At 42.5% G+C, this 12,397-nt stretch overlaps 1 protein-coding gene across 1 annotated transcript in view; it reads right to left on the reverse strand.

The window, feature by feature from the left end:
* LSG1 (large 60S subunit nuclear export GTPase 1) overlaps positions 1–11,381 on the reverse strand; it is a 31,241-nt gene extending 19,860 nt beyond the window's left edge. Inside the window, exons 1-5 of the mRNA XM_054483808.2 lie at positions 10,499–11,381; positions 8,446–8,572; positions 4,853–4,973; positions 4,604–4,690; positions 3,959–4,045 (exon numbers count right to left, since the gene is read on the reverse strand). Coding sequence (XP_054339783.1) covers positions 3,959–4,045; positions 4,604–4,690; positions 4,853–4,973; positions 8,446–8,572; positions 10,499–10,597 — 521 coding nt within the window. The 5' untranslated portion in view covers positions 10,598–11,381. The remainder of the gene's footprint in view (positions 1–3,958; positions 4,046–4,603; positions 4,691–4,852; positions 4,974–8,445; positions 8,573–10,498) is intronic.
* Between the last annotated feature and the right edge of the window lie 1,016 nt (positions 11,382–12,397).

The raw sequence follows: 12,397 nt of genomic DNA on the forward strand, positions 1-12,397 counted from the left end.
TCAAATCCCTCACAAATATAGTGGGGACTACAGGTGTCCAGCACTGCAAGGAGAAAAAAAAATTCCCTTTTATGGGAGGCTTCTCCCTTCCTTCAGCCTCTGAGCTAGATGTTACAAAGGCCCACCGTGACTGCCGCTGGAAGGAAATAAGCTACAGAGGCATGACTACCTCACGGCAGAGTCTCCCCAAAATCCTAAATCTGTTAACCAGCCTTTTCTGAGGCAACTTTGCAAATATGCTAAATTCCAAGGAATTTAGGTTACCATTTAGGACATTCTTTTGACAATTAAAAGTGCGTTTTCTTTTAGGATAGTTAAAATGTCAGCATAATCCTGTGACACAAAGAAACTCACAGACTTGCTAATTTTGGACAAATTGTTTTTTAACTTCTCTAGTTAAGCTGGTTCTAGTATTTCCTTCTTTAAGGCAATAATGCACTTTCAAACTGGGTATTTAATAGTAAATGAAAAAATGATTACAAAAAAATGGACAAAGCCTAATCAACTAAAACCACAATGTCTACAAACATTATGTCCACATACCGAACATGTAGGAAGAACCATCAGTTTAGAAACACCAGTAAGAAAAGACACTTCAAGACAGCTGCTTCATGTGCTGAGTGAGGATGCAGAGCAAAGTGCCAGCCATGTAGCAGGAAGGGTCTACACAGCACAATGGAAGTGCCTTATCTTACTGGAAGACAGTGTTCTGCCCTCAGTGCCTCTGTAGTTTCCTGCATTTCAATGACATGTTATACATCTAATCTTTTCTGATAACTACTATTAGAATTAAAGAGGCAGATGGTTTAGCCAGCCTGTTACCAAACAGGAGACATCTGCTGTGGAGAAGACATCAATAAATATTTCCCATTCAAAGATGTAGCGGCAGTCATTTTTAAATAAATATTTCTGTGTAACTCAGATCCACTTTCATATAACTATATTCCTTGAGCTAGAAAACATATTCTCTTATTTAACAAAAGGAGAAATATCACATGACAAAAATAAGAGAGCAAATAATACTGTAATCCAAGCTGAAGCTAGAAGTTTCAACATGTACAGGCTCACTTGGGAAATTATTAGGGACATAAACAGTGTAAGAGGGGCTTCCTGTTAAACTGAACACAGATGGTTACCTCTGCTCCCTCTCAAAACCTACAAAAACAAAGGCTGAAACCCATTAGGATAAAGAGAAAGAACAACAGCAACCAAATGTCAAACCAACAAGAAGCAAACCTGTTCATGCCCCTGACACCCAAGAAAGCCCAGGATTAGAAGCATCAGCTCTCTCTCTCAAGGGCAAGAACGAGGCCCGCGCCTGTAATCCGTCTGAACAGTGAGCTCGTAGGTCGGCTACCCTGTTCCATTCAGCAAGGCAACTGCAACCCACCACACAGCCCCCATTCCCCACCCCAATAGCAGAAGGCTAGGGTTTATTATGGAGAAAATGAACTTGAGAAGTTCCAGGACTGGGAGCTTAGGCACAAGGAAAATGGGAAAGAGTTGCCATAGTGCAAAAAGGAGAATTCAGCGTAAGCCTATGAAGATACTGAACTGTGAAGATGCCCAGCACCCTTGTATTATACCACCTCCTGCCCCTTTCCTGGCAGGAGATCATTCTTCTTTTTAAAAACTGACTGGCACTGGGCACAGTGACTCATGCCTGTAACCCCAGCACTTTGGGAGGCTGAAGCGGGTGGATCACCTGAGGTCAGGAGTTCGAGACCAGCCTGGCCAACATGGAGAAACCCCGTCTCTACTAAAAATACAAAATTAGCCAGGCATGGTGGTGTGTGCCTGTAATCCCAACTACTCGGGAGGCTGAGGCAGGAGAATCGCTTGAACCCGGGAGGTGGAGGCTGCAGTGAGCTGAGATCATGCCATTGCACTCCAGCCTGGGTAACAAGAGCGAAAGTCCGTCTCAAAAAACAAAACAAAACGAAACCACACACACACAAAACTGACTGGCTCTGGGGAAAAGACCTATAGATCTTAACATCTTGGGGTATTCCAAAAAAATAAAACTGACCCCTGCCCAGGCACCCTACAGTGAAGCTCACCAGTTGGCAAATTCCACCTAAACAGGTAGGCTTGTCAACCGGCTTTGTAATGCTTTGTTCTTAAAGACAGATAAACACCACTAGACACCTGAGGAAGGCCTCTTCCATAAAAGTCAGAAACCAGGAGAAAAAAAAGGAACAAAGAGGAAAGATAGATAATATAGGAAGTAGGACAAAATCTGAAAACAAAACAAAAACTGTAATTAAGTGTGAAGATGGAGGGTGCAGCCCTCAAAGTCCGGGCTGCAGTACTTCCGCGCTTGTTACCATTTCTCTTCCGAAATTAGAAAACGGGCATTCTCAGGAGTACACAGCCTCAACTACCAAGGAGGCACCAAAGAAGAGGCTACTCTGCTCCACAGCAGTTCCCCAGTTCCCCAGGAGAATGACTATGGGCCTTCTGAAGCCCTCCTCAAGCCTGAGTAAAAGGAGCCTACATGGACCCATAATCAGCAGAAAGCCTTTCCCTTCCTCCGCCTTAGAGATTTGCCTTGCTTCTCTGACCTCCCCACATCCCAGCCCAAGAGCCCTTTCTGTACCCACAGAGAGCAGAGGATGGGGGCATTCAAGTGACTTTAATTGTCATCACCCTAATAAGAAATGTAAGTGACTTTTACAAGTTCAGTCCAAGTACTGTTTTCTTTTTTTTGGAGACAGAGTCTCGCTCTGTCACCCAGGCTGGAGTGCAGTGGTGCGATCTCGGCTCACTGCAACCTCCACCTCCTGGGTTCAAGTGATTCTCCTGCCTCAGCTTCCCAAGTAGTAACCAAGCCTGGCTAATTTTTGTATTTTTAGTAGGGACGGGGTTTCACCATGTTGCTCAGGCTGGTATCGAACTCCTGACTTGAAGTGATCCACCCGCCTCGACCTCCTAAAGTGCAGGGATTACAGGCATGAGCCACCGCGCTGGGCCGTTTTCTTAATAACAATGCTAAATGTGATAATATTCTTTTCTGAGAATCTCAATTAAAGCATTCTGTTTCCTAGTGTTCTCACTTAGGTTCACTTTATAGATTTCAAAGGAAAAAAAAAAAACCAGCCTGAAGGGTCCTTGTTGAAAAACATCATTTCAAATATAAGGTTCATTTATGGCATCCTTGAAAGTAATTCAGAAACTCTTTGAGGAAAACAAAAACCTTTTAACTACACCAAAGAGGTGAGATTAGAGATAGGTGATTCATCAACTTCTAACAATCAGGAATTCTCCTTAGCGTTACATGAAAAAGAATAAAAATCTCCCATTCTCAGTTTGTCAAAATCATTCTCTTCTTTTCAGAGCCCAGTTAAAAAAAATAAAAACCACCCCATGATTTCCTCAATACTTATCAACTGCTCCTTCCTCTGCTATGATTCAGCCCACTGCCTTTCTATCTGCAGTAAAGCAGGAATCACACTGCCCTCTGTATTTTACTACGTATTAAGTTCTCTGAGTGCCAGAATTGCATTTCATTCATCTGCGTGTCCCTGGTGCCTGGTGCTTTGCTTAGCGTTTAGCTGAACATGGGGTAACTTAGCTGACAGGAGCTGTGACATTCGCCTCTCCCCATAACATAGATGCTCTTCGCAGGCAGGAACTTAACTCTTTTTCATATCCATATTTTCCACATTACCAGTAGAAACTAAATATACATTTGCTAAAATATCTATATAGGTGCTTCAGAATTCATCTTACAGAAAATGTTCATTATTCTCACACACTTGTCACCATATTCATCTAACAACAAAAAAATCTATACAAAATATATGGTAGTATCATACTGTGTTTTTATAATAATTCTCAGTAACCCTCTGCATAGCTTAATTCCCCATACCCTGAGCCTATAAGCCTATATCAACATCCAAATCGAATATAACTTCACTACAATGTCTTTATTACACAAAAGAAAATGATAATTCACCTTCTCTCAATGACTCTCCAGAGCTGGCGCCAAAAGTCCAAATTTCGTTCAAATGGAGTCAATATCAGCTTCTGTTCCTCTTCTAGCCTAGTTTTTGAATGAGAAGTTTATATATTTGCCAGATTATAATAGACAATTTTTAGCAGGGTAAATGCTCAAATTCATTACATTAAAAATAAGTACTGTGCACAAATATCCAGAGTCAAATTATTTTATATATTTCCTGCTGAGACACCATACAAATACTATTTATTTAGACAATACTCCACCAAATTCAAATTTTATCCTGAAGCTATTTATGCCCTCGAAGTTTACCTATCACGCAAAGTCATTTCTTTCCCACACTTTTACTGGAAAAATGTGCAGGAGAACAGCGATCAACTCCAGGATGCCCAATGGCCAAAGAAGGGAATGAAAGGAAAAGGCCGGAACTGAGCAGAGTAACCGACTCACGATCTCTGTGCAAGGATGCATATGCACCTAGCAATCTTGTTTTTGTATACAGCTATTTGCACTTGTTAGCAGAATGCTACCATTTCCTTTTTAAAAGAATCAAAACTTCAGAACGCAAATGGCTGTGTAGGCACGCCAAATGTCTGAACTCAGGATTTCAAGGTAAGTCTTCATAGAGTCTATAATACTCACCGGACAAGCTGACGCCTCCATTCTAGAAAGTTATCTTTCTCTGCTTGTTTGAGTTCTTCCGGGGTAGTATTTTGGTTCCAGTTTGGTCTGAAACAATCATAGAAGGAAAAAAATTCCTCATGTAAGTAACCAAAATAAAATAGGGAATTTGGATCTACTAATGGCAGCTGAGAAAAAGAAGCAATTTAAAAAATGAATACTCAGCAGCCTCATATGTTTTGTGGCATTCTAAATTCTTCTTCAACTCACCTCCTCGGTATACACAAGAACTGTTTGTTTTCTTCGTGGAGCTTCTTAATTCTCTGCCTCTCCTCGAAAGACAGTAGTCCAGTTCTAGCCTCAGCAGGCACAAACTTAATATTAAGTTTCTCTGTTCAAATAAAGAAAAGTACTATTACTTAAGAGGCAATATAGATACAGAGTGTTTGGTCATACTGATAAACTTAGAAAACTAAAAATGAGAGCCTAAGAGAACTTAAGATTTCTTGATTTAGATTCTTCTAGCCTTGGGTAAATTATTATTCCCAAATGAAGTTTGATACCAAATAACTATCCAGAGTTACTACATTCTTTTTGACTGCCACACAGTATTTCATACTGTGTCTATATCACATTTTCCCTGCTATTGAACATTCAGTTTCCAAGTTTTCATTATTAAAATACAGCATCATCTGGTAGCTTGTTAAAAATGTAAATGCTGCAGCTCTAACCCCCACTCACTGAATAGATGCTCTAGAGTCTAGAGGATAGGGCCAGGAATCTGTATGAAAGAGTTCTCTGGGCAATTCTGCTGCTCTGGGGTAGACACTGAGAAGTAGAGGTGCTGGCTCCTAGGATATGCAACTGTAAACTTGCTTTCTTTTTTTTCTTTCTTTTTTTTTTGAGACAGGGTCTCACTCTGTCACCCAGGCTAGAGTGAAGTGGCACAGTCTCGGTTCACTGCAACCTCAAACAATTCTCCCAACTCAGCTTCCTGAGTAGCTGGGACTACAGGCCCGCACCACCACGCCCAGCTAATTTTTGTATTTTTAGTAGAGACGGGGTTTTGCCATGTTGGCCAGGCTGGTCTCAAACTACTGACCTCAGGTGATCCGCCCGCCTCGGCCTCCCAAAGTGCTGGGGTTACAGGCATGAGCCACCGTGCCTGGCCTGCAACTGTAAACTTCTAACAGATACTGCCAAAACAAATCTTTCCAACTTCCCTCTCTACTGTCTCACCCCATAACCTAAGAACATACTACCATTAACCCTGATCCTTCTCACACACACCCTTACACTTCTCTTTCCCTGCCATAGTCAGCTATCTCAGGAGAATACAACTTGCTCATTCCTTGACTTCCTCACCTCCCACTTCCTGTTTCTCTAGACGCCAGCTGTGGCTCTATCACTCCACTAAAACTGTTCTGGCAGAGATTACTAATGACTTTAAGAAGAAAATAGCAGCTGGGTGCGGTGGCTCACGTCTGTAATCCCAGCACTTTGGGAGGGCAAGGTGGGCGGATCACAAGGTCAGGAGTTCGAGACCAGCCTGGCCTACGTGGTGAAACCCCGTCTCTAGTAAAAACACAAAAATTAGCCGGGGGTGGTGGCGCATGCCTGTAATTCCAGTACTCAGGAGGCTGAGGCAGGAGAACCGCTTGAACCCAGGAGGCAGAGGTTGCAGTGAGCTGAGATTACACCACTGCACCACACTCCAGCCTGGGCGAGAAGAGAGAGACTCCGTCTCAAAAAAAAAAAAAAAAAAAAAATATATATATATATATATATGTATAGATACATAGATAGATAGATAGCTTTACTAAGGTATGATTCACATACTATACAATCCACCCACTAAAGCATACAATTCAATAATTTTCAGTATATTCACAGAGTTGTGCAGCCATCGCCACAATCCATTTTAGAATATTTTCATCACCCCAAAAAGAAAGCTTTACCCATTAGCAGTCACTGTCCATCCCCAGGTACCTGGTGGAAATCATCTACTTTCTGTAGATTTGCCTGTTTAGGACTTTTTGGTGTTTCCACTTTTTGGTGATTACGAATAAAGCTGCTATGAATACACTTGCACATATTTTTGTGTAGACATGTTTTCATTTCTTTCGGGCATATACCCAGGAGTGGGACTGCTGGATCAGATGGTAATTCCATGTTTTACCTTTTGAGGAACTGCCAAAATTTTTTTATAAAACAGCTACACCATTTTATACTCCCACAGCAATGTATGATGTTATAATTTCTCTACATCCTCACCAACATTTGTTATAGTCTCTTTTATTTTAGCTATCCTAGTGGGTGAAGTGGTACTCCACTGTGAAACCCAGGAGTTTATTTTTGTCCCTCCACTCTTTTTCGCTTACACTACCCTCTCCATCAAGTCTGGTTTACTCTAGCTCCTTAAGTGTTCTTGTTCCTCTTATTTTCTCCCTTCTTCTACTACCTCTATTTCAGTTCTGGCCTGTTTATTTTGCTAGACTAAAGTGATACGGTCTCCTAACTCATCCTGCCTCCTTAAAATTCATCAATGATCTTTTAAAAAATGAAATATCGTGTACCCATTAGACATACCTGCACTCCCATGTTCCCTGCAGTGCTATTCACAATAGCCAAGATATGGAACCAACCTCAATGTCCATCAACGTAAGAATGGATAAAGAAAACGTGGTATATGTACGTATACAATGGAATACTATTCAGCATTACGAAAGAGGGAAATGTTGACACTTGTGACAATATCAATGAACCACTCTGCTATGAGAAATAACCCAGGCACAGAAAGACAAATACGACATGATCTCACTTATATGCGGAATAAAGCCGAGCTCATAGAAGCAGAGAGAAAATGGTGGTTACCAGAGATTAGGGAGTGGGGGAAATAGGAGGATATTGGTCAAACGGTAAAGTTTTACTGAGGCAGGATGAATAAGTTCTGGAGGTCTAATGTACAGCCTGGTGTCCACAGTTAATAATAACACATTTACTAGTTAATAATATGAAATTTGCTAAGACAGTATATATCTTGTTCTCACCACACACACAAAAAAACAATGTGAGGTGATGGATACGTTAATTACTTGATTTTAGTAATCATTTCACAATATACACACAGAACCAAACATCACACTATATACTGTAACTATATACAATTTTTAGTTGCCAATTGTATAGCTCATTAAGGCTGGAATCCACACATCCCCCCAAAAAACACTAAACAATGAAATCTGAAATCATGTTGCACACTTGCTTAAAGCCCTGTAAAGCCTCCCTTAAACATTTGTTCTCTCCAGAATCTGGCCCTTGCCCACCTCCTCAGCACCTGTGCTCATCACATCCCGCCCCCTGCACCAGCAAAGCCAAACTTCTAGCCATTTTCCGAACAAAGTTGGCTGCTGCTTCACATCTTGGCTCGAGTCCTCTGCCTGTCTGTGTAAAAGGTCTTATCTCTTCTGTCCTTCTAACATCTACTCATTGTTCAAGACTCAGGCCGGGCGCGGTGGCTCACACCTGTAATCCCAGCACTTTGGGAGGCCGAGGTGGGCGGATCACGAGGTCAGGAGATCGAGAACATCCTGGCCAACATGGTGAAACCCCGTCTCTACTAGAAATACAAAAATCAGCCAGGCGTGGCGGCACGTGCCTGTAGTCCTAGCTACTTGGGAGGCTGAGGCAGGTGAATTGCTTGAACCCAGGAGGCGGAGCTGCAGTGAGCTGATATCGCGCCACTGCACTTCAGCCTGGGTGACAGAGCGAGACTCCATCTCAAAACAAAAAACAAACAAAAAAACCTCAGCCCCAGACGGAAATGCGACAGCGTCACATGCACTCAGCAATAAACAACTTACCAGCTACAAACTCTGTTCCTGCAAGTTCTGCAGTAGCAAGGAAGTCATCAAGGGAGCTCTGTTCAGTCACTGACTGAAGATTGAGACGACCCCAGTCATAGCCATCATTGAGTTCACTTGTGTGCAACTATGAAAAAACACAGGGTGATAAATACAGCTGCTCTCTTCTGCTCTTGGCATCCAATAAGCTCTAAAATTCCTTGCAACTAGTCTATGGTCTTGAGGGTGGTTGTAGTCCCTTTAGAATCAATACTACTCATAGTTAATGTTTAAAGGAACATGTTCTTACCTCACAATAGGCAGTTCCCTTTCACCATTTCATTAATTTTCAAAATCTTTTGAGGTGAATTTTATTGTATTTCCATTTTACTTATGATGAAACTAAGGCTTCAACAGATAAAATAACTTGCCTATAGTCGAAAACTAAATGGCACAGGTAGAACTTGAACCCAGATTGTCTGACTCTGCTAGTCAAAATCAGTCAAAACTTTATTTGATATAGTCCCACAATAAGAAATACATTTTACAGAGTGACCCAAAGGTGTATATACATATGATGATACAAGCATTCAAGTACCATTCAGTACAGTAAAATGGCAATAGAAGAATACTGAAACCACACCCTATTACATGCAACATTCTGATATTTCTCTATCTTGCTGGGGAAAAAATAAAAACAAAACAAAAAAGCTAGCTGCAGACCACTAAATTGATTTCCAGACACAACCCAGAGTTTGATAATCATCACCCTGAGCTATGTACTTAGTATAGATACAAATTAAAAAAAAATTGCCAGGTGTGGTGGTTTGTGCCTGTAACCCCAGCTCCTCAAGAGGCTAAGGCAGGAGGATTGCTTGAGGCCAGGAGTTTGAGATCAGCTTGGGCAACATAGCAAGACCCTGTCTCTCCAAAACAAACAAACAAACAAAACCAAACAACCAGGCCTGATGGTGTGCACCTGTAATGCCAGCTACTCAAGAGACTGAGGCAAGGGGATCATTCGTGCCCAGAAGTTTGAGACTGTAGTGAATTGGTGAGTTATGATCACACCACTGGCACTCTAGCCTGGGTGACAGAGTGTGACCCTGTCTCTAAAAATGAATGACTGAATGATGAATGAATAAATAACTATTAAGGGCCAAAAGTTTAAGTGGGCATAGAATCAGCAAAAATAAGGAATTAGGATCCAATTCTTTACCATTCATGTTCAATCTTCCCACAATTTCCTAAAAGGCTTCATTAACAACGAGTTGCTTCAAAGCTAATAAAACTTACCAGTAATCTAATGTCCAGAGTAACTCTGACCTGATGAATACTGATAAACACCCTATGCTGTTTACTCTGCAGGCTATATGGATGAGTCAGCTGGTGTGACAGTGGCACACGGTTACTTAGCTCCAGGGACATATTTAACTAAATTTAGCACACGATCTTAGCACTCAATATGTTCTCATTCATTCCTGGGGGAATGAATGGTGAAAATGACGACCAGAATGATGAACACAAGCCAAATCACTTCATTCATTTTTTTAAAGATCCTTCTATAACCTAGTAAAATATGAGGTCCTGTCACACCTAAAAAATGAATGATTTATCTTTGAGCTAAACCACTAGGGGGTGCTTCGCAAGGGTGAAGCAAGGATCTGAATTATTTTTTATTTCTAGCAGTAACCAACCGCTTCTGGAGGATCCATTCTTTGAACAAATCAATACAAAAATACGTTTTGTCTTTTTCCTGCTCTGGAAGTTCCAAGCACTTCAGTGGCTTCTAGGGCAAAACCCAAACGTACTCAAGACCTAGCATTGAAGACTCTTCAGATTCTCACTCCACGCCTCATCACCACACTAACTCCTCTTTCAAGCTTCTCCTACCTTTGTGTTCTGGGCCTTGCCAGGAGGAGGGCCTGCTACTCGGCTTGGCAGAAACTCCAACTCATCCTTCAAAACCCGGCTGACGCGTCCCTCCTGCAAAACTTATCTGACTTTTGACCCCGAATTTTGCAGCACTCAGGCTAGACAGAAAAGATAAGAAAGATGACATGGTCTGTCTTACCCAGGAGTCACTGTGACGATGGCTTCGGCTCCGCTGAGTCTGATGGCGCATAAGGGCCCGTCCCAGCGACCCACCGGCCGCGGCTCTCCTCCGGCCCATGGCAACACGACCGCTAGACGAAGCTTCCCCGCTCGGCGCGTGCAGTTTCCGGGATTCACCGTTCGATCCCCGGAAGTGACGACAAGCGAGCCCAAGTAGTTCAGGCTCAAACTTGAGAGGGGAAAGCAGAATGACTTGTTCTAAAGTGCTCTCTTTACGTCTCGATCTTACCAGTATTATAGAATATAAGTGAAAAAATGGTTCTGGGAACTTTTCTATAGATTTCCTGGCGAATGTCTCGAGTTTGGATAAATGACTGAGTTAAAAGAATGGTCCATTCTTAATTTGTGCGTCGGTCTTTAAGGTCCGGCGAGAAACTAGAGTACTTCGGAAACATGGCGGTTCTTATTCGCGGCACTAGCTCCGCCTCCCGCTGCTTCCGTCAGGAGGACGCGGAGACTCGGAGGAAGAGTGTTTCGGTGGCGCTGGGAAGGGGGCGTTTTCCAGCGCTGGTTTTCAGCCGGCGTCCCAAGGTGCGTTCTCTCCGAGGTCCAGCACAGCAACTAACTTTTTGTTTATCTAGCCGACCCCAGCTGCGAACTGGGGAGAAAAGTCTTCGCCTGGATGTGAATTTGGAATGAGAGGCTGAATAGTATTTCCAGAGCTTGGCAAGGTTGTAAGAAAAGCCAACAGGAAGTGACTTACGTTTTATTTCAAAGAAAAAAAATGTTTAAACGGTTCTAGTTACAATTTCATTACCCTTTTTAAAAATAATTAAAATGAAAGTGAAAACAGTGAGCCAGCTCCACTCCTAGAGGCCTGGACTTTTGTTCCTTACTTGAATGTTTGATTTCCCTATAATGAGAATAATAGAAAGTCAGCTTAGAGTGGCTGGTGAACTACATTCTCATTGATCCACAGAACCATCTCTTTGTTTTGATGCTTGGAGAGAGGAAGCAGCTTGAGCAAGTCGTAGATTGAGTGCGTACAGTGTCAGGAATAAACCCAAGTCTTGTCACTAGCCTGTACACCCCTGGGGAGAGTGGGGAATGAGGGTTGTTAACATGTATTATTTATTTATTTTTATCTTTTGAGACAGAGTCTCGCTGTCCCCCAGGCTGGAGTGCAATGGCGTGATCTCGGCTCACTGTAACCTCTGCTTCCCGGGTTCAAGTGATTCTCCTGCCTCAGCTTCCCGAGTAGCGGGAATTACAGGCATGTGCCACCGCACCCAGCTAATATTTGTATTTTTAGTAGAGACAGGGTTTGGCCATTGTGGCCACGCTGGTCTCGAACTCCTGACCTCAGGTAATCGCCCGCCTCGGCCTCCCAAAGTGCTAGGATTATAGGATTACAGGTGTGAGCCACTGCGCCTGGCCAAACATGTATTTTTAAATCATAGGATCAAGGTAATGCATACATTACCTAGCATAGCTTGATTTAGCCATTCCACAATGTACACATATATCAAAACATTATGCGGTACAACATAAGTAATAAACAATTTTTAGTTGTCAATTAAAACAACACCCAAAAAGAAAGAAAAGAAATCATAGGATCAAGAATCCATTTAACCCAGGGCTTTTCACACTTTAATGTGCATATAAATCCCCTGGGAATCTTGTTAACATGCAGATTGTGATTCATAAGGTCTGGGGTGAGGCCTGTGGCTCTAACAAGCTTCCAGGTGATACCCATACTACTGGTCCCTGGGTCACACTTTGAGTAGCAAGCGTAGTCCACTCTTTTCTGGTGCAACTGAAGACACAGAAGTGGACTGGCTAAAGGTCAGTCATAGCAAGTTAGCATCAGGTGAAACTGGGTCCAGACTCCCACCCATTCTGAATTCCCTGCCAGGCC

Source organism: Pongo pygmaeus, chromosome 2 (assembly GCF_028885625.2).
Source record: "Pongo pygmaeus isolate AG05252 chromosome 2, NHGRI_mPonPyg2-v2.0_pri, whole genome shotgun sequence".
In the NCBI taxonomy this organism is placed as follows: Eukaryota; Metazoa; Chordata; class Mammalia; order Primates; family Hominidae; genus Pongo; species Pongo pygmaeus.